Genomic DNA, 19690 nt, shown 5'->3' with positions numbered 1-19690 from the left:
GTCATTTTTACCTCCTGAATATCCTTTATATTCTACACACACTTCTTGATTCAGGTTTTTACTATCTTTTTTGGGTTTTACCTAGATGACTGGTCTCCTAACTTTCATGATCGCTCACCTTATCAGTAGGTCATGTCTACAAACCATGAACTACCATGCCTCATGCTGTCCTCTCTCCTCAGCACTGTACCAGACACTGAATGATTTTGGGGGTAGAGATGAGACATTTTTGCCTTCAAAAAGCTTATAATCTAGTGAAAAAAGTAAAATTCCCACACAAGACAATGTACTTTGTAGTAATTGTGTTGTGTAGACACGTAGTTGCTGCAGTGTTGCAGAAGAGAACGAGATTGTGAGACTTGGAGTAACGTTGGATGTAAATGGGATTTGGAGTAAGCCTGCATGTTTGAGAGCTATGGGAGCTAAGGTATGTTAGGATGGATATACCCAGTTTAGGAAGAGCTTTGAAAGCTGACTTCAGCACTTATACATTAATAAATAGAATGTTTTCAAGCTTATTTTTTCAGTGATCCCTTGGTCTTGAGAAGGTTGTCCTTGAGTTTATGACTAGGAGTTGGGAGTATAAGGTTGTTGCCCCACTTCGTCTTTTTTTTTTTTTTTAAATTGTGCTTTAGGTGGAAGTTTACAGCTCAAGTTAATTTCTCATACAAAAATTTATACACACCTTGTTATGTGACATTAGTTGCAATCCCTACAATGTGACAGCACACTCCCCACTTCCACCCCAGCTGTCAGCCAATTCCTGTCCCTTCCTGTCTTCTCATCCTGCCTCCTGACAGGAGCCGCCCACCTGGTCTCATGTATCTGATTGAAGCACACTCTTCATGAGCACCACTTTACATTTTATAGTCCAGTCCAATCTTTGTCTGAAGAGTGGGCTTTGGGAATGGTTTTAGTTCTGGGTTAACAGAGTGTCCGGGGGCCATGGCTTCAGGAGTTCCTACAATGTCAGTCAGACCATTAAGTCTGGTCTTTTTACGTGAATTTAAGTTCTGCTCCATGCTTTTCTCCCTCTCTGTCCAGAACTCTCTGTTGCATTCCCTGTCAGGGCAGTCATTGGTGGTAGCTGGGCACCACCTAGTTCTTCTGGTCTCAGGCTGATGGAGTCTCTGGTTTATTTGGCCCTTTTGTCTCTTGGGCTAATATTTTCCTGTGTCTTTTGTGTTCTTCATTCTCCTTTGCTCCAAGTGGGTTGGGACCAATTGATGCATCTTAGATGGCCACTCGCCAGCTTTTAAGACCCCAGACGCCACTCACCAAAGTGGGATGCAGAACATTTTCTTAATAAACTTTGTTATGCCAGTTGACCTAGATGTCCCCGGAAACCATGGTCCCCAGGCCCCAGCCCCAGCTATTCTGTTCCTCGAAGGGTTTGGTTGTGTTCAGGAAACTTCTTAGCTTTTGCTTTGGTCCAGTTGTGCTGACTCTGTCTATATTGTGTGTTGTCCTTCCCTTCACCTAAGATGTTTCTTGTCTACTATCTAGTTAGTGAATTCCCCTATCCCTCCCTCCCCACCTTTGTAACCATCAAAGAATCTTTTCTTCTGTGCTTAAACCTTTTCTGGAGTTCTTACAGTAGTGGCCTCATACAATATTTGTCGCTTTGAGACTGACTAGTTTCACTCAGCATAATGCCTTCCAGATTCATCCATGTTGTGAGATGTTTCTTGGATTCATCACTGTTCTTTATCGTTGTGTAGTATTCCATTGTGTACGTACATAATATATGTTTATTCATTCATCTGTTGATGGACTCCTAGGTTGTTTCCATCTTTTTGCTCTTCTGAACAGTGCTGCAGTGAACATGGCTGTGCATGTATCTATTTGTGTGACAGCTGTTATTTCTCTAGGATATATTCCAAGGAGTGGGATTGGTGGATCGTTATGGTACCTCTATTTCTAGCATTTTAAGGAAGTGCCAAATCATTTTCCAAAGTGGTTATACCGTTTTATGTTCCCACCAGCAGTGCATAAGTGTTCCAGTCTCTCCACAACCTCTCCAACGTTTATTATTTTGCCCCACTCCATCTTTATCTCTGTGGCTTAGAGCAAGTCACTTGAACTTTCTGCATCTTCATTCCCTTTAAATGAAGAGGCTAGGAGTGATTTAGATTCTCTTTCACCTTAGAATTCCTAGGATTCTATGTTCCAAAGTTAAAAAGGAGAGATATTTGGCAGGAACCAGGGCTTTCCGTGTCTGTGTTCCCAGCACCCAACAGAGTGCCTGATGCAAAGTAGGTGCTCAATGAGGGTCTGTGGATGGAAGGATATGCCCTCCCCCTGGTTTTCTGCCATCTTTCTCTAGGCTTTGCTTTTCCTCCTTTCCCTCTCTCAGATTTCTGCTTTTCTGTGTGTTCATCCTCATTTATTTCCAAAAGTTTTTCTTTCATCCTTCTCTCCCTTTAAGTAATAACTAACTTTTATGCTTGATATAAAAGGCTAAAGAGCTGATTTCTGGACACTGGCAGTGGCTGAGGCAGTGGACTCTGCGCCAGGGTGGGAAGCTTGAATTCTAGCTCACTCTTGGTGCACTGCAAGATCTTGGTCAACCAAGTTGCCTGTTCTCATTGCCTCATCAGTTAGGTAAACTTTCTTCTTAGGACATTAGGATTTGGTATTTTAAAGGAAAATATGAAATTTTCCTCCAAGTTGAAGTATAGTACAAACCAAACCAAATCTGTTGTTGAGTTGATTCCAACTCACAGCAACTCTGTAGGACAGCGTAGAACTCTACCCCATAGGGTTTCTAAGGAATGGCTGGTGGATTTGAACTGTAGACCTTATGGTTAGCAGCTTAAATCTTCAGTGGCATCTACAGCTTGCTTTTAAAATTAAATTTCATTGTACACATTATCAAAGGTTTTACCAACGTACATCTGTTGACATACGACCACAATTTTTCTTGCACCTCATATTTTAATGCCTCTTTTTAAATTGTCACTTCCTAACTTATAACAGCTTTAATGAATTTATACCACTCCCTACCTTTGTTTCCTTTCTTTCTGTAAACATTGTCAGATGTATTTCTCTGCCTTCTCTGAATCCCTTATGTTACTATTGTCTCGTAAGAGCAGTATGTATGCTTCCTCTAAAGAGTTGTCAGAGCAAAGATAAAAAGGAGAAAAACAGCAGGATTCCTACTTTGACGTTCTTTATTATGCCTACCACAAATTTAATTGTCCTGATTTGAGAATGCCACATGTCTCCATGGCAGCTGCCTCTCTGGCTCCATTTTTGCCATCAGTTTGTGCCAGGAAAGTCTGTGTATTTCCTTTACCCTGGGATTCTTGCATTGTAATAATTTGTGCTCTCCTTATCTGTGCCCATAAGAGCCACCTGGTGTCATTTTTATTTTGCTAGCTAAAATGGACAGATTTTAGAAGATGTGATGTAAAAATGCTTTTACTTTGAGTTTACTTCCTTAATCCTTGCTTCATGAAGGCAGTGGAATAGAAATGAAGCATCGCACATTGAGCCACAGCACTTCTTTGACTGGTTTCTTCATAAAAATATAACCTAAATGACTAACCCTCAATGCTACTATAGAAATAGGCTTATAAAACATAGTCTAATAACACCGAGTAAATGCTGGTAGAGTGTATAACATAATAATATACATTTCTATATTGGGAGGAAAGCCACAAATACAATATGCTGTTTATATTGTTGTTCTGGTCTGTTTTTCTCATTAAAATAAATAGAAGTTGGAATTTGTTTAAAAAATAAAATGACATTTAAATATTCAAGTTTGGAAAGCCTAAATCTAAAGCTTTTGAAATAAGCAAAAGCCTAAAAGAAGATTTACACAAAGCCAAAGTCAAGACCTCAGAGACATTCGTAATTTCTGTAACCAAATTATCTAAAATCATATTAGAAAAAAGGTCACATTTCTATTATAATCATTTTATTAACTACAAAAGAAAATTCAGTTCCTTAAAATGCACATGAGTAACTGCTACAAATCTATTTTAAAAAGACAAACAACCCAAGAGAAATATGGGTCCAGTATTTTCAACACCCAATTCACAGATGAGGAAGCTCAGTAAATGTGAAAATAATGCACTCATCCTCACTCATAATTGTGGAAATCCAAATTGAAATCACTGTGGTATATCAATTCATACTCATGAAATTAGCAAAAATATACAGGTGTGATAATACTAAATTTCAGCAAGGGTGTAGAACAAGGAGAACTTTCAAACCTCCTATGGAATTGTTAACTGGTACAACCACTTTGGAAACCCTGGTGGCGTAGTGGTTAAGTGCTACGGCTGCTAACCAAAGGGTCAGCCGTTTGAATCCGCCAGGCGCTCCTTGGAAACTCTATGGGGCAGTTCTAGTCTGTCCTATAGGGTCGCTATGAGTCGGAATCGACTCGAAAGCACTGGGTTTACAACCACTTTGGAAAATAATTTAGTATCGTTTTTAAAAAATGTGCATATTCTTAAACACAGAAATTCCACTTCTAGATAAGGTACTGTAGAAAAATGTTTGTGCATATTCACTAAGAGACCTGAATAGGAATGTTCTTTGCAGCATCATTTTTAACAGCCAAAAAAACCTGGAAATGACCTAAATATTCTTCACTAGAATTGTAGCGTGTCCAATAATGGGATGCTATCATATGGTTAAAAGGAAGGAACTAGAGGATATTTGTGGATAAATCTTACAAACATGTTGAGTGGAAAAACAAGTTACAATAGAAAACCTATAGTTGTACAGTTTTAATATAAGATATAAAAACCTACAGAACATGCTCTATAGTTTTATGGATACATATATTTGTATGGGGATAACAGAAAAGGAATGAGATTTAGTGTGTACGCGTGGTTATTTATGACATTTCTTAAACACTTTGGTGTATGAGTGTTTTATATGTCATTCAGTGTAACTTATTTTGGATACCTGAAACGTTTTATTTAAAAAAAAAATTACCCATGTTTATGTTTTTCCAAATTGTCTAGTCACCATACATCTTCTCCCAAAAATACCCCAACATGCCTAAAGTTCCAGTAAAAACACAAAGGAAAATTACTTTGAAAGGCATAAAAACTACTGGGATAATCTATAGGCTCCTTGTCAGGGGGGAAGGGAACAGAAATATGAATAAGAAGTTGTAAATAAAAGCTACAGGAAGCATTTTTCATTGAGTTTCAGATTATTAGTGTACGAAGATGCTTAGAGATGTAGACCCCTTTCTAAAATCTCAAAATAATTTTCATTTTTTTTCCATACTTTTTCTGGGAGTTCTTTGGGTTTTTGTTTTGTTTTGCTTTAGTTAGTTGATATTTTTAAAAAAATCCTATCATTCATTCATTCCAGATGTTCCTTCTACCTCTTGTTCATTTTTCGACTCATATATTTTTTTTTTATACTATGCTTTGTACTGTTCATTGTTCTCTTCTATTTTGATGGCTTTAAACTTAGAGTTTCTTTTTCCTTGTTTAACTTTTAAGATGTGTGAGTTATAGCAGAAGTCCCTAAGATAGCTTATGTTACTCATGATTTCTGGGTATCTTGTTTTTGATTAAGCTGATGTTAAAAATCAAACCAAACCAAACTCATTACCGTCGAGTCAGTTTGAACTCACAACAACCCCATAGGACAGAGTAGAACTGCCCCATAAGGTTTCCAGGGAACACTGGGTGGATTCGAACTGCTGACCTTTTGGTTAGCAGCAGAGCTCTTAACCACTGAACTACTGAACCACTGGGGCTGATGTTATATAATCTTAATTTAGTGTCCATAATTATTTATTTTCTGGTTGTCTTTTTAACTCTTCCTCTCACTCTACAGTATAATTTTTGTATTCTGAAATTACATTGGTGTTATACAAAACGTGTAGCTCACCTGGTTTAATAAGTTCATCTTCATTTGCCTTCCCTCCATTTATTTCTTATTGTATGTATAAAATTCATGGTCAGTTAAAATGGGGATAATTTGCATGTGAAAGCAGAATAGTAAGCAGTCATATAATTATAGGAATGCAAGAGAATTCTAATTTCTTTGTTTCAAGAATGTTTTAAGAAAGCTGCCAGGAGGTTTGATTATGTATCTGTTTAGGTAACTGATTACTATGGTACCACCATAATGGTAACCCTTTGACATAGAATCAACCACGTTCCATTGGTGCACCATGGCTGATAACTCTGCTCAGGCAACAGTCACTCGGTATATTTTAACTGGAGGAGCTCTGGTGGCACAGTGGTTAAAACACTTGATTGCTAATTGAAAAGTCGATGGTTGGAACCACCAGTCATTCTGTGGGAGAAAGATATGGCAGCTTGCTTCCGTAAAGATTACAGCCTTCAAAACCCTCTGGGGGAGGGCTTCTGCCTTGTTCTATGGGGTTGCTATGAGTTGGAATCAACTCGACAGCAATGGGTTTGGTTTTGGATTTTGTGGTATATTTTAACTGAATAACTGCTTTGGGTCAATAAAGCTGAAGGAAGTAAGAACCTCTGCTACTTTGGAGGGGGAAAGCAAGGATACACTCATTTTTTAAGAGTATTATCTGATGGGTTTCAGAGAAGAATTATTTCTTAGTAGCATTGCTTGTCTCAAAAAGAACAAATAGACAAATAGATTCTGCGTTTGTTGTGATGGAACGGGGGAAAGCGCTAGTATTTCTGGGTGGACATGAAATGGAGAACCCAGGTTATATGGTTCTTAAGCGAGGAGCTTAACTATTCATCTGGTGCCTTCCCTGTTAGGGTACCTCTTAGGAGGTCGGTCCCAAGCTTGGTGACAGTTCCACCTGAAAAAAGACTCTGAAGGCATTTGGTATTATGAAAAGGGGTCCGGTAGGGAGGCTGACCTTGATTGCTATCCTGGGAAGAAATTTGTGAATGCTGGAATGAGAAAGTTGATAAGATGTGGCACCATAAGCACAGTGGGCTATTTGGATGAATTAAAGTCATTCATCATAAGGGATTTTTTTTAAGTACTCTACATTTTTTTATTGATTTATTTCCCAGACATTAAATGGCTTAACAATTTCTTGTAGGAGGAACAGCTGAAATCCCATGAAAGCAAGCTGAAGCAGATCACCACCGAGCTGGCTGAGCATCGCTCATATCCCCCTGACAAGAAAGTTAAAGCCAAGGAGATCGATGAATACAAACTGAAAGACCACTATCTGGAGTTTGAGGTATGTTGAGCCGAATAGTGATAAATGCCTAGAACTGAATTATGCTTTGCCCATGAGGCAGTCTTTATTTTTATTTATTTACTGTGGTTACGGTAACTGGAAAGCAGGTCTTGGCCCCGGCTGTAACTTGGGAACTCCTAGCATGTCTAGACCATGGTGGCCCATCATGTTCATACTTCTACTGAAGTGCCAAACAAGCATCAAAAAGTACCTGTCACTTTATGGACTTAGTAGCACATACTTTGCCTGGTAGGAAGAGTATATGTTTGCTGGGGCTTGGTGGGGCTAGAGGGACATATGAGATTGGGCAACTACTTTCTATGTCCTTGTGTCCCCTTTCCAGGAAGAAATTAGCTGTAAAGTGATTGTGAAGCATCGACTTTTTTTTAATCTCAAAAAAAAGTTTATTAGCATGATTAAAAACATTTTCTTGAATAATAACAGAGAGAAAGAATTTCCAAACATGGAAGACTATCAGTGGTAATACCTCATCACCAGCGTTTGGAACTGAATGGACAGCTTTATTGCCAGTCTTCGTTTTATTGAAAACAGTTCACGTATTGGTTCCATGTGAAGTCATGACTATTGCTTTGTCTGGGAATGAGTCCCTGTACTGCAATTAACAATAAAAAATATCTTCCGTCATAATTTGGAGTGGAACCTCAAAGACCTGGGTTTTTGTTTTTTTTTAAAAACATTCCTTTTACACACTGCAAAGAAATAGTTAATATTCTAGATTTTTAAAGTCCTACGTGATAACTTAGAATGGCAGTCCCCAGAGGCCCTCCCTTCACATAATTGTGAACACAGACCACCTTCTGGAGGGTGCATTCTTGGGGTGGATTCTGAAGACCTTAAATTCCATATGTTTATACTCGTTTGAGAACAAAGACAGCACCATCCAGAACATAGTAGTCGTCATACACGTCACCTTCACACAGGTGCAGCAGTCTAGTGAAAGCTTTGTAACAAAGCCAGCTTTTCTGAAAACTTTCGACAGATTATTCACTTGTTTTTCCCAGTTCTGTCTCTTGGTTTCCAAAATTTCTGATGGTTTCTTCCACTTGCCACCTATGTTTTCTACCTAGGGAGGAAAAGGCAGGACCAGGGCAAGGATGACTCTGCCTGTAGTTGGCACCAAGATGCTTCTGTGTCTTTTAACAAAGTCAGGGGCTGATCACAGCAGTCCAGCAAATTCAGGCAGCTGATGACATCATGGAGCCCTGGTGGCACAGTGGTTAAGAGCTATGGCTGCTAACCTAAAGACTGGCAGTTCAAATCCACCAGCTGCCTCTTGGAAACCCTGTGGGGCAGTTCTCCTCTGTCGTATAGGGTTGCTATGAGTAGGAATCAACTTGATGGCAAAAGGTTTTGATGACATCATACTGATACCCTGTATCCTGCCATTCGGTTTTACCAAGAACTCTGCGTTGCCTTTTCTGAAGCTGCCACATCATAGTTCTGTACAGCTCAGTGGCATAAATTCTTCAAAGTGAGACGTCTCCAGCGCCTAAATCAAGAAGTCTATGGATTAATTTTAAGCAGTCTCTGAAATTGATCTGGTGAAAACAGAGACATTGATTCACTGCCTAGCAACCCACTGATAGATGTTCTAGACGTAAACACGCCAAAAACGGATGAGACGAGAGGATGGTGTACATGAATAAATACCCGGCCCAGCTTCTCAGTGTTGTTGTTTAAGACCTGTGTTCCGTGACGGCCTGGAGCGATTCACATCACTTCTCCCTGTTGCACACGTACCACTGGTGGTTCTCCTTCCTGCCACCCACAGCCATCGCGGGCCACCTGGGCCGCTCACCGTGTTCATGTACAGGGAACGGGCGAACAGCATCCACGCTCTCCGCGCCAGCCACACAGATGCCAGACTCAGGCACAGCCAGCACGCGGAGCGTCTCAACGGGGGCCGTGGCCCCTGGCTCCGATCACCAGTGGGTCTAGAAGGAGGTGTCACCGGGGCTTGAGCCATCGTGCCCAACTTGCCATCCAGCCCCCAAGCATCAGCTTTGTTCTGAGCATTCTTGCTGTTAGGTGACAGTGATGCATTCTCGACCGCTGGTGCCCATCGGAAGGGGATTGAAAAATTGTGCCACGTCCATATACTACAGAAAGTGTGGCTGCTTAAAATACTGAAGAGGATCTATAGTTCTGGCATAGAAAGGTAGAAAATTTAAAAGCAAGTTGAAAATTATATATCTAGTAAGAGTCCCTTCATGATGCCAGCAGTTAAACGCTCTACTACTACCTGAGAGGTGGTGGTTCGAACTCACCCAGAGGTGCTTCGGGAGACAGGCCTGGCGACCTGCTTCCCAAAGGTCATAGACTTGAAAACCCTGTGGAGGAGTTCAACTCTGTACACGTAGGGTCCCCATGAGTGGGAACCAACCTGATGGCAACTAATAAAAACAAACGTTACTTCGGGCTATGTTTTCTCCCAAATAGACGCCATCAGCGTGGTGCAGGATCCTCTGATTCTTCCCCCTTTCAAGCATTCAAAGTCTTTTTTTTTTAAATAGGCAGCATGTAGCCCAAAGCTGAAGGAATTATTTGTTAATTTTTCACATAATTTCTCTTTCTGATGGGCATGTGGAATCCATTCTTTGCTGTTCTTTCTCATCGTAGCTCTAGTCCTTTTTACTTCCCGTTATTCTTCTCCTTTATTCCCATCTTACCATCCTGTTTCTTCCTCAGGCTTCACAACTGAGAATCATCTGAGATACTTGTTCCCCAAGATCTAATTGCAGGCCAAATCCCAGCCATGGGCCTCTGCAGTGTGTCTCAGGCCTGTCCCTTCCTTACCGCGGGCATTCCTTTTGCCACTTCTCTGCTGAGTCCTGATCTCACCTCTCACCTGAACCTGGCAGTTGGCTCCTAACTGTCCCTCCTTTCTTCAAACCACCCTACAGAAATCTGCCTATTATTTTTCTAAAGCTCAACCCAGATTGTGGCATTTCTCTGTTCAAGAGCTATCCTTGGTTTTCTCCTGCCTCCCGCCCCCGAGCCCCTCCGTCTACCTTCAGAATAAAGTCCCAGTCCTTAATCTAAGAGCACCTGGCTTTCATCTGTCTTTCTAGCCAATCTCCATGTACTTCAGTCACGTTTCTGCTCACTCTTCCCAAGCACACTTTTACACCTTTGCCCATCTTCATTGTTCTGCTTCAAATGCTTTTCCCCTCATCTTCATTTCTGAAAATCCTATTCATATTTCAAGGTGCAGCCATGAAAGCTTGCTGTAAACCTGTTGGCTGGGATTACCCTGTTACAGTACTTGCCACAATGTGCTTTAGGTTAAAATTATTTCAGTATGTCTTTGAACCTTTAGTAGATTCTATAGCATCCCTCCCCAAACAAGATTGTGAGCCCTCGGAGGGCAGGCTCTTCACTGAGCTCAGTTCTAACCTTTGCTCTACACATGCCTGTTGAAGTAAGCAAGATTTTTTTGGAAGCTTCAGAAAGTGTCTTTCTGTTATAAAATGTGGCATTTGGTCAAAAAGATGATGCTTCCATTGCAGATCCATATACTGGCTTTCTTCATGGTCACCTAGATCCGTGGTAGATGGACTGATGACTGTACCAAGAGAAATCTTACTTTTGGGAAAGGTAAAAGTTTGTTAGAGAAAACTCTGCCTGACCAGCAAAAGACTTGGAGAAAAAAAAAAAAAAAAAAAGTGTGTGTGCCTTTGTGTGTGTATGCGTATAAAGTAGTTCATCCTTCCCCAGGCTTGTTCATTTGGGCATATGGGAGTTCTCAAAAAGCAATCAGAATTCTTCACACTTTTGGAGTGGCTTTCAGCCATAGACCCGTTTGGTTTCACACATGCTAATTAAATTTCCCAACACCTCAGTCCCCTGCTTTCAGTACTCAGCACCTTGTATTGAGCCATTGACTCTGAAGGCTAAGAGCCTGTCCCCCGGGGGTGGCTGCAAGACCACAGAAGGGTTGCCACTGCCAGAAGTGTTCCCTGCTTTTGAATCTATTCTGGTGCTCCTTCTCTGAAATGTAACCCAGCAAGTGCCAGCATTTTCATTTCCTGACATGAACTTAGACCAAATTATTGGCATTACACCTTGCTTTCATCAAATTTTCACCTCAAGGAACATGAAGATTGCATTCCAGGACCCTGGACTCATTAAAATCAGCCTCATATGCTAATATGTCAAGCATGGTGAATTAGCTGTCACACTGCATTAACCTGTGTCTGCCAGTAAAGTAGAAAGGTACCTTACTTTGTGTAGATGTCATCTAAAAAGGTTTTTTTTGTTGTTGGTATCTGTATGCTGAGCAAATAATCCAAGGAGCTAGACTATATAAAGAAGAATGAGGCATCAGGATGGGAGGAAGACTCGTGAACAACCCATGATATGCAAATGACACCACCTTGTTTGCTGAAAGTGAAGAGGACTTGAAGCACTTATTGATAAAGATCAGAGACTACAGCCTTCAGTACGGATTGCACTTCAACATGAAGAAAACAAAAATCTTCACAACTGGACTAATAAGCAACATCATGGTAGATAGAAAATATTGAAGTTGTCAAGGATTTCATTTTACTTGGATCCACAATCAACACCCATGGGAGCAGCAGTCAGGAAGTCAAATGACATATTACATTAGGCAAATCTGTTGCAAAAGACCTCTTTAAAGTGTAAAAAAGCAAAGATGTCACTTTGAGACCTAAGGTGCACCTGACCCAAGCCATGGTATTTTCAATCGCCTTCTATGCATGTGAAAGCTGGACAATGAATAAGGAAGACCAAAGAAGAATTGACACCCTTGAATTATGGTGTTGGTGAAAAATATTGAATATACCGCGGACTATCAGAAGAACGAACAAATCTGTCCTGGAAGAACAGCCAGAACACTCCTTGGAAGCGAGGGTGGTGAGACTTCATCTCATGCACTTTGGACATGTTATGAGGAGGGACCAGTCCGTGGAGAAGGACATCATGCTTGGTAAAGTGGAGGGTGAGCAAAAAAGAGGAAGACCCTCAACGAGATGGTTTGACACAATGGCAGCAATAATGGGCTGAAGCATAGCAATGACTCTGAGGATGACGCAGGACCAGGCAGTGTTTTGTTCTGTTGTATGTAGGTATATAAGAATCAGAACTGACTCGATGGCACCGAACAACAGTGTTTTTGAAAAGTGAATCACTGTTATTCACTCTCTTAAATTTGAAGTAGCGTATCTTCGAGAGTTTACTTTGCTATTATTTCATCCACCAGAACTTGTGTATGTGTGTAGAATCCTTTGCACAGAATTAACTACTTTGCTTTATAAGCAACATTCCCTAAGCAAACCACTTAATTCTCTGAGTAGAAGCTATTGACCATTTAGTATATTTTGTTTAGTGCCCTATTCCTCCCTTCTATTCACTGAGTGCTCACTCGATAAATCATTTGTTGAATGAATGAATAGATGAAATATTACTATTGTATATAAAAGATAACATCAGAGGAGGTGCTTCTCCAGAAAGCTAAATTGTATTCTTTTTACAGAGCCAGCAACTGCCTTGCAAACAGATCTGACAGGCAAGTGAGAGCTGACAGCAGTGTCTGAGTTCAGAGGGAGACCTCTGATGGGCAGTGGCAGGAAGGAGAGCTGTAATCCTGTCTGTGTTCTTGTCATCAAGGAAGAATCACAGGCCTGAATTAGCTCTCTTGTCTCTTCCTCTATTTGGCTGTCAAAAAGAGGGCTTCCCTGTGGTTTCAGAGCAGTTCTTATCATTTTCTCAAGTCTTGATAAGGAAGGAAAAAGGCTTTAATTTGGCAGAATATTAAGCTCTTAGTAATAATCCCAGGGGTGTCCCTAACATTACACATTTCAGTTGTTTATATCCCAAACTACTTTGAGTACAAAACCAAATTCACAGCTCTTTCTCTGCCTTAGAAAGTCTCCAAACCCTGACTGACAAAAGAGAAGTAGAAATTCTGGTAAATAAGTAGATTCAGGGTTGCAAAAGCAAAAGCAAACCAAAAAAAAAAAAAAAAAGCTACAGAGAACAAGGAAACTTCCATCTTAGTCTGTAGGAAAAGAATCATTTTTATTTAAAGCCCCAAACATTACTCCTAATGGGCTGTTATTGTCTAAACTAATGACTCTGTCTTCATTGACTGTTAATAATGCCAGGTGGTTTGTTTCGTTTTTAATACTCCCAAGCTGTGGCCATTATTTTTTAAATTGATTCCACTCGGAATCTAATCTTCTGAAAGGGTTGTTAGACATCACAAGACTATTACATTCAGAGACTCACCATCATTTCTCTATTTCATAAAAGAAATACTAGAAAGAGCCTCGCTTCCTTACAAATTGACTTGTTTCTACTTTATTCAGTTCCCATTTTACTTAAAAGTGTTCTATGTGATCCCCAGGCTTCTGGTACATCCAGAAATTTATCACTTTCTGGGACAGAGGGAGGTTTGTGTAGAAATAAGGCTACGGCCCATTAAATCATGGTACGTGCAGGTACCTGGGCCCTCTAAGAAAAAGCCCCATTACAGATACTCGCTTGACAGCCCTATGGCTGGCCCCCCTAACTTTGGCTTTATGCTTCTTCAGCTTTAAAAACAATAGTGGTTAGAAAGTGAAGATGCATTTTGCTACAGGATGTATTTCATGCAGCTTTTAAATGTTTGCTAGTATGAGTTAGACCTGACTAAGGAGAGGGAGGAAACCCTGGTAGCATAGTGGTTAAGAGCTACGGCTGCTAACCAAAAGGTCTGCAGTTCGAATCCACCAGGCGCTCCTTGGAAACCATATGGAGCAGTTCTACTCTGTCCTATAGGGTCGCTATGAGTCGAAATTGACTCGACAGCCAAGGGTTAAGGAGAGGGAGAAGCCCAAACCTACTAAAATCATGACAGAGTTGTGAAAGATTTACTGAAGGATTACTGAGGATCAGGTTAATAGAGGTTTCTGAGGTTCATTGTAGAACAGGTAGAAAACTGGTGGCCAGCCTTATAATGCTCTGAATTTCATGTGGCCAGCAGACCTGAAGTCCACATGTTTTCTTTAGCCAGCGTAGTGTTGTTCTTGTTTTCATTATAATTTGAATGCATTCAGAAAAGACAGCAGTCTTCTTCCTACCATTCCTTCTTATATCCTATCTGGTAGCTTTTCCCGTTTGTGTTATTGGCTTGGCCCCTAAAGGCATTTGAGATCGCAATCCCTAATGTGGAGACTAGCCTGTTGTGCATGTTTTGGGTATTAGATCTTTGAGCAAGGGCTTTGGAATTGACTCTTTCTTCATGGTTGAAGACAGATACTCTTAGGTCCGTGTATTACCAGGTTGAAACCCAGCAGGAATAAAAGAAAAGCCCACCAGCCTGATGACTCAAACCAAGGACTAAGAATAAAGTCCCCTTGACTTAATGGCTTGACTTAAGCCAAGTGCCCACTCCTAAAATATGATCTGGAATAGGGTATGCTTACTGTCCTACCCAACCATATGGCTAGGAAATGACATTTTAGAAACGGCAAATACCCACTGTAACAATACACATATATTGCTTGGGACAGAATATTTTAAATCTAAAAAATCTGGGACTTTCTTGACGCACGAAGCATCTTTATCTACATTTCCAAGTTTTGGTGGCACATAAAATGGCATGATTCTTTTTGAAATTGAATTTGAGAATAAGAGTACGTTCCATACAGAGTCAAAGGGAAACCCCACACAGCTCATATCTAGAAGCATGCATAATATAAACTTTGATTTGTAAATCCTCAGTTTTTTTGTTTTTTGTTTTTCATATGCAGAAGGTTCACAGTTTCCTGAAAAAATGGCCACAAAGATAAGTTTCCCAAGGATGGTGACTACAGGTAGAATTGACTCCAATGTGCTCCATTTATAATAAAGTAGGAATCATTACGTTATCTTTGAACCAGTAAATAAACCTGGAAGGAAGAAAATACTAAATGCAAACATATCATTACCTTGGAATATGTTGAATTAAATCCACTTGTGTGCTCAGCCCCAGTGCCAAGTGCTTCAGGCAGGACTGTAGCCATCACTGTGCTCAGGGCTTAGTGTGCCCCAGGCTCCCTTGGAAAAGACCCCAGGCCAGCACTCTGGCAACCTGGGATCTTATTCACTACAAGCATACTGTGACTTTGCACAAGTCACTTATGCCTTTTTTGTCCCTTAGGTACTCATCTGTAGCTAAGGATTTACCTCCATCCATAATAAGATTATATTTGGGGGAATAATGAAGGGTGCTATTCAAATGCAATTTGTTTTGTGATAAATTATGATGTAATGCATTCCTTCTATCTTTTTTTCTCCTAAATTTTATTTGATCTGTTGTTGTTGTTAATATGCACAACAAAACATACCCCAATTCAATGGTTTCTTTTTTATGTGTATAATTTAGTGACATTGATTACCGTCTCCAGTTGCGCAGCCATTCTCACCCTCCTTTTCTGAGTTGTTCCTCCCACAATAACATAAGCTCACTGCCCCCTAAGGTTCCTATCTAATCTTTTGAGTTGCTGTTACCAATTTGATCCCACATAGGTAGTTCTTAAAGGAGCATGCGCTCAAGGCAGACATTCCTTACTAGCCAAGCTGAACTATTGTTCCGTTTCAAACTCCAGTTTTATCATTAGGTTGTTGCTGGGTAGTGGGTGGGTATATTTCATTTTGAACAAATTCTCTGTTTGGTTGTGATCCTAGCCCTATTTCCTCAGGCTGCTCATCTTTTGTCAACCTAGAAAAACTAATTTGCACAGTAGGGACCATATCACAGAGCATTTGTTTCCTCTTACAGGAGTAGTATAGGGGTACATGTGAATAAAATGCCAGCTGTCACGAAGCAGACCCACCTTCTGAAGCAAAATTATTTAGCTATTAAGTTAGAAGTGGCCTTGATTATAAAAGTACGATGATAGCAGATGTTTCCCTTTTCCTCTAGTGATTCCCTTTTCCTCTAGTGAAAGCAAAGGAGAAATTCCATTAACCTGTTTAAAAAGGAGTGGTAGCAAGAATGTTTTAGTAACCAAGTCAAGCCTAGACTCCAACGCCCTGTCCTTTCAGAAGATGTCGCAAAGGTGATTATACGTCTGGGTCTGAGGAGTTGAGATGTTGCAGGTTAATAGAATTCTTAGGGGAAACTTTGGAGGTTTTTGTTAGTTTGTTGTTTGTTTTTAATAGGATGCTAAGTGCCATAATTATGAGTCAAAAGATAAAGACCCAAGATCAGCAGTTGTCTGGGTACTCAAGTCCAGCTAATAATAGAGACACATAGTTCTCCCATTGTCATTTGGAATTGCATTTTGTATTACATGTTGAAAGAGGGCTAAGAAGCTCTGAATTTTAGTCTGTGAATGATGGCATGTGCTTTTGAAGGGAAGAAAAGCCTAACAACAGGATTCTTTGAACCACATTTTAAAATGATAATTAAAAAGAAGCAGGGCCATACCTGAGGAGGCAGAATAGACACCCAATCATGTGACATGAAATGGCTTCCTATCCCTAAAGCCCTCCTTCATCAGTTAATTACCATATGCCTGAAATGCCTGCCCTGGTGAAGGTCCTTCTTTTAGGTTAAGGAATTATCTGTAGAAAAATGGCACATAGGCTCAGAGAGACAAAATAGTAAAATAAGAAGTACTGTGAGCAAAGAGGCTTTTTTAGTCTTAGACTACTTGGTGACACACAGTTATTCTCTCTGGGCCTCAGTTTCCTGGCTTTAAAGTTGAAATGGAATTGGGTGAAATAACCTATAAAGCCCTTTCCAACTCTATATTTGAGGAGAATGACACATTAACACCAATTAGTTTTTTAGAATAACTCACTTCTACCAAGATCTTTACCAAGATCTGAAGGGTGTCAAACACAGAACAAGAATATTTTTGTTTTGGAGATCTCAAAAAAAAAAAAAATTTTTTTTTTTTTTTTTTAGATCAGCACTGTTCAGTAGAAAGACAATGTGAGCCACATAGGTAATTTAAATTTTGTATCAGCTACATTTAAAATTTTAAGAGAAATAGGTGAAATTAATTGTAAAAATATTATTATATGTAACCCAAGACATCCAAAATACTATCATTTCAAACATGTAACCAATAACATTAAAATATATATATATGAATAAGATAGTATGCGTTCTTTTTTTCATGCTAAACCCCAAACTAAAACCCATTGCCACCAAGTTGATTAAGTCTTCCAAATCTGGTGTGTATTTTAGACTTATGGAACATCTCGATTCAGACCAGCCGCATTTCACATGATCCATTGCTGCATGTGGCTAGTGGCTGCTATGTTGGACAGTGCAGGTATAGACCATACGATCTACTTAAGAATCAGGCAAGGATTGAGTGGCCTGAGAAGAGGGCTTGGTACAGGTTTTGTATTTCAAGAGATGGATGCAGCTGTTGTCCAATGATAGGACTCTGCTGGTTTACAGATGGTGTTCATTCTGATTGATCTGTGCCTATAGTGTATGACTTGTTTAATATTTTGATTATTACCTCTGTGGGGAAGCAATAAAGAAAAGGCCCACCTAGTTGGAGTAGTGTCTACTAGAGTCCTATAGTGTGTTTTTTAATATCAATAACTTGTGAGCTAGGAGCCAGCCACATGTGTTTCCCTCAAGAAGAAAGTTTTCATCAAAAAACTGTCAATTGAAGAACACCAAAGACACAGGGTAAATATGAGCCCAAGAGGCAGAAAGGGCCACGTAAACCAGAGAATGCCTCAGTCTGAGACCAGAAGAACTTGGTGGTGCCTGGCTACCACCAATGACTGCCCTGGCAGGGAACACAACAGAGAATCCCTGATGGAGCAGGAAAACAGTGGGATGCAGACCTCAAATTCTCATAAAAAGACCAGACTTAGTGGTCTGAGACTGGAGGGACCCCAGAGGTCATGGCCCCAGGACCCTCTGATAGCCCAAGACTGGAACCATTCCTGAAGCCAACTCTTCAGACAGGGATTGGACTGGACTATAAGACAGAAAATGATACTGGTGAGGAGTGAGCTTCTTGGCTCAAGTAGACACATGAGACTATGTGGGAAACTCCTGTCTGGAGGTAAGATGAGAAGGAAGAGGGGGATAGGAGCTAGTTGAGTGGACACGGGGAATATAGGCTGGGGAGAGCATACTGGGGAGAGCAGCTAAGGTTAACATAGCAAGGTATCTGTAAGTTTTGTATGAGAGACTGACTTGAATTATAAACTTTCACTTAAAACACAAAAAATTGTTTAAAAAATTTAAAAACTGAATTGCCCCCATCGTTGTTCCCTGAGACTTTTTGGTAAATAACCCTCCACCATCGGCAAGTTAGCTGACTGAATCCTTTCCTGGGCTAACTCTGGAATCAAATAAATGGAAGGAGCATTTCTTCTTTTTTTGTTTGTTTTTACCTAGAGTACTTTCTTTGTCTACTACATTAGCTTCCTTCCTATTATTTTCTAGACCAATCTATATGCTTTTGATGTGAGGGTTTTAAAAATCTGTTTGCTTAAGAACTTGATCTGAGATGCAGACTCTTTTTTGGCAGCAGGATATTGAGGTTCTCTATAATTATGTGTATCTCGTCCAAAATTACTGAACAGAATTGTAACAGAAGTATAAGATATTTTCAAAAAAAATTTTTTTTCTAGAAATATTATGGAAAAAGAGAGAAAGAAACACATAAGCAAGCCAAGAGTTGTTTTACTCTAAGAACTCTTAGTACAGCATTCGTTATAAGGCTAGAAATTGGCTTCACCCCGTCATAGACTTTCCCTAGGAACCTTCAACAGCACAGATGTGGTATTCTCCTTGAGGCTAGTGTTAAAATCAAAACAGAGTTTCTGTAAAATAACAGTTTTATTCAAATACAAAGATTTGCAAATTGGGAAGCACTAAAATCAAAGTTCGAAATGGTGTCCCTGCTCCATCAGGGATTCTCTGTTGTGTTCCCTGTCAGGGCAGTCATCGGTGGTAGCCGGGCACCACCGAGTTCTTCTGGTCTCGGGCTGAGGCATTCTCTGGTTTACGTGGCCCTTTCTAAACGTTTTGCAGAATTCTGTATACAGAGTTGGGAATGAGTACAGGAGTACATTTGATTAGTTAGTATTCAGCATGCTCTGTAAGACTTATTTACCAAGAGTTTCTGTTGGCTGGGGTACTCAACCTTGGCCTCAGTTTCCTGCACTCCAGAGCTGGTTCCTACAACAATCTGGGTGGGCCAACTCAAGTTATCTTAGTCAAGAGTGTTATTGTGGGTCACATACTCAAAAAGCAGAGAGGCGGCCAAGGACAAAATGGAGTCCAACTCAGGCCTGTGTCAGCCATTTTAGTTATGTCCTGCGTCTCAGTTTTAGAGTGCTCTTTCACACTAGGTTCCCAGTCTTTTAAAGAATACTGAGCATACTCTCAGAGTACGTTTCCTCCCTGGCCTTGGTCAAAATTGTGAAATAAGTGAAATGCATTATGGCTGGTGTCCCCATTTCCTTTCAGTGCCCTTTTCCCTACATTCTGGTTCACATTTCCCTCCCAGGGATCAGTATTGT

The 19690-nt window shown here is 40.3% G+C and overlaps 1 protein-coding gene and 1 pseudogene across 14 annotated transcripts in view; one reads left to right on the top strand and one right to left on the bottom strand.

The window, feature by feature from the left end:
- The window catches only part of PSD3 (pleckstrin and Sec7 domain containing 3), a 739247-nt gene that overhangs the window by 705102 nt on the left and 14455 nt on the right, over positions 1-19690 (top strand). For all 14 annotated transcript variants that reach the window (XM_049866071.1, XM_049866067.1, XM_049866070.1 and 11 more), the window contains one exon: positions 7028-7171. In XM_049866071.1, coding sequence (XP_049722028.1) covers positions 7028-7171 — 144 coding nt within the window. The remainder of the gene's footprint in view (positions 1-7027; positions 7172-19690) is intronic.
- LOC126066054 (protein-L-histidine N-pros-methyltransferase-like) lies at positions 8041-9158 on the bottom strand (annotated as a pseudogene).

The sequence above is a fragment of the Elephas maximus genome, chromosome 22 (assembly GCF_024166365.1).
Source record: "Elephas maximus indicus isolate mEleMax1 chromosome 22, mEleMax1 primary haplotype, whole genome shotgun sequence".
Taxonomy (NCBI): domain Eukaryota; kingdom Metazoa; phylum Chordata; class Mammalia; order Proboscidea; family Elephantidae; genus Elephas; species Elephas maximus.
Note: the sequence above shows the minus strand (reverse complement) of the source record. Positions and strands in the feature narration are given on the sequence as shown.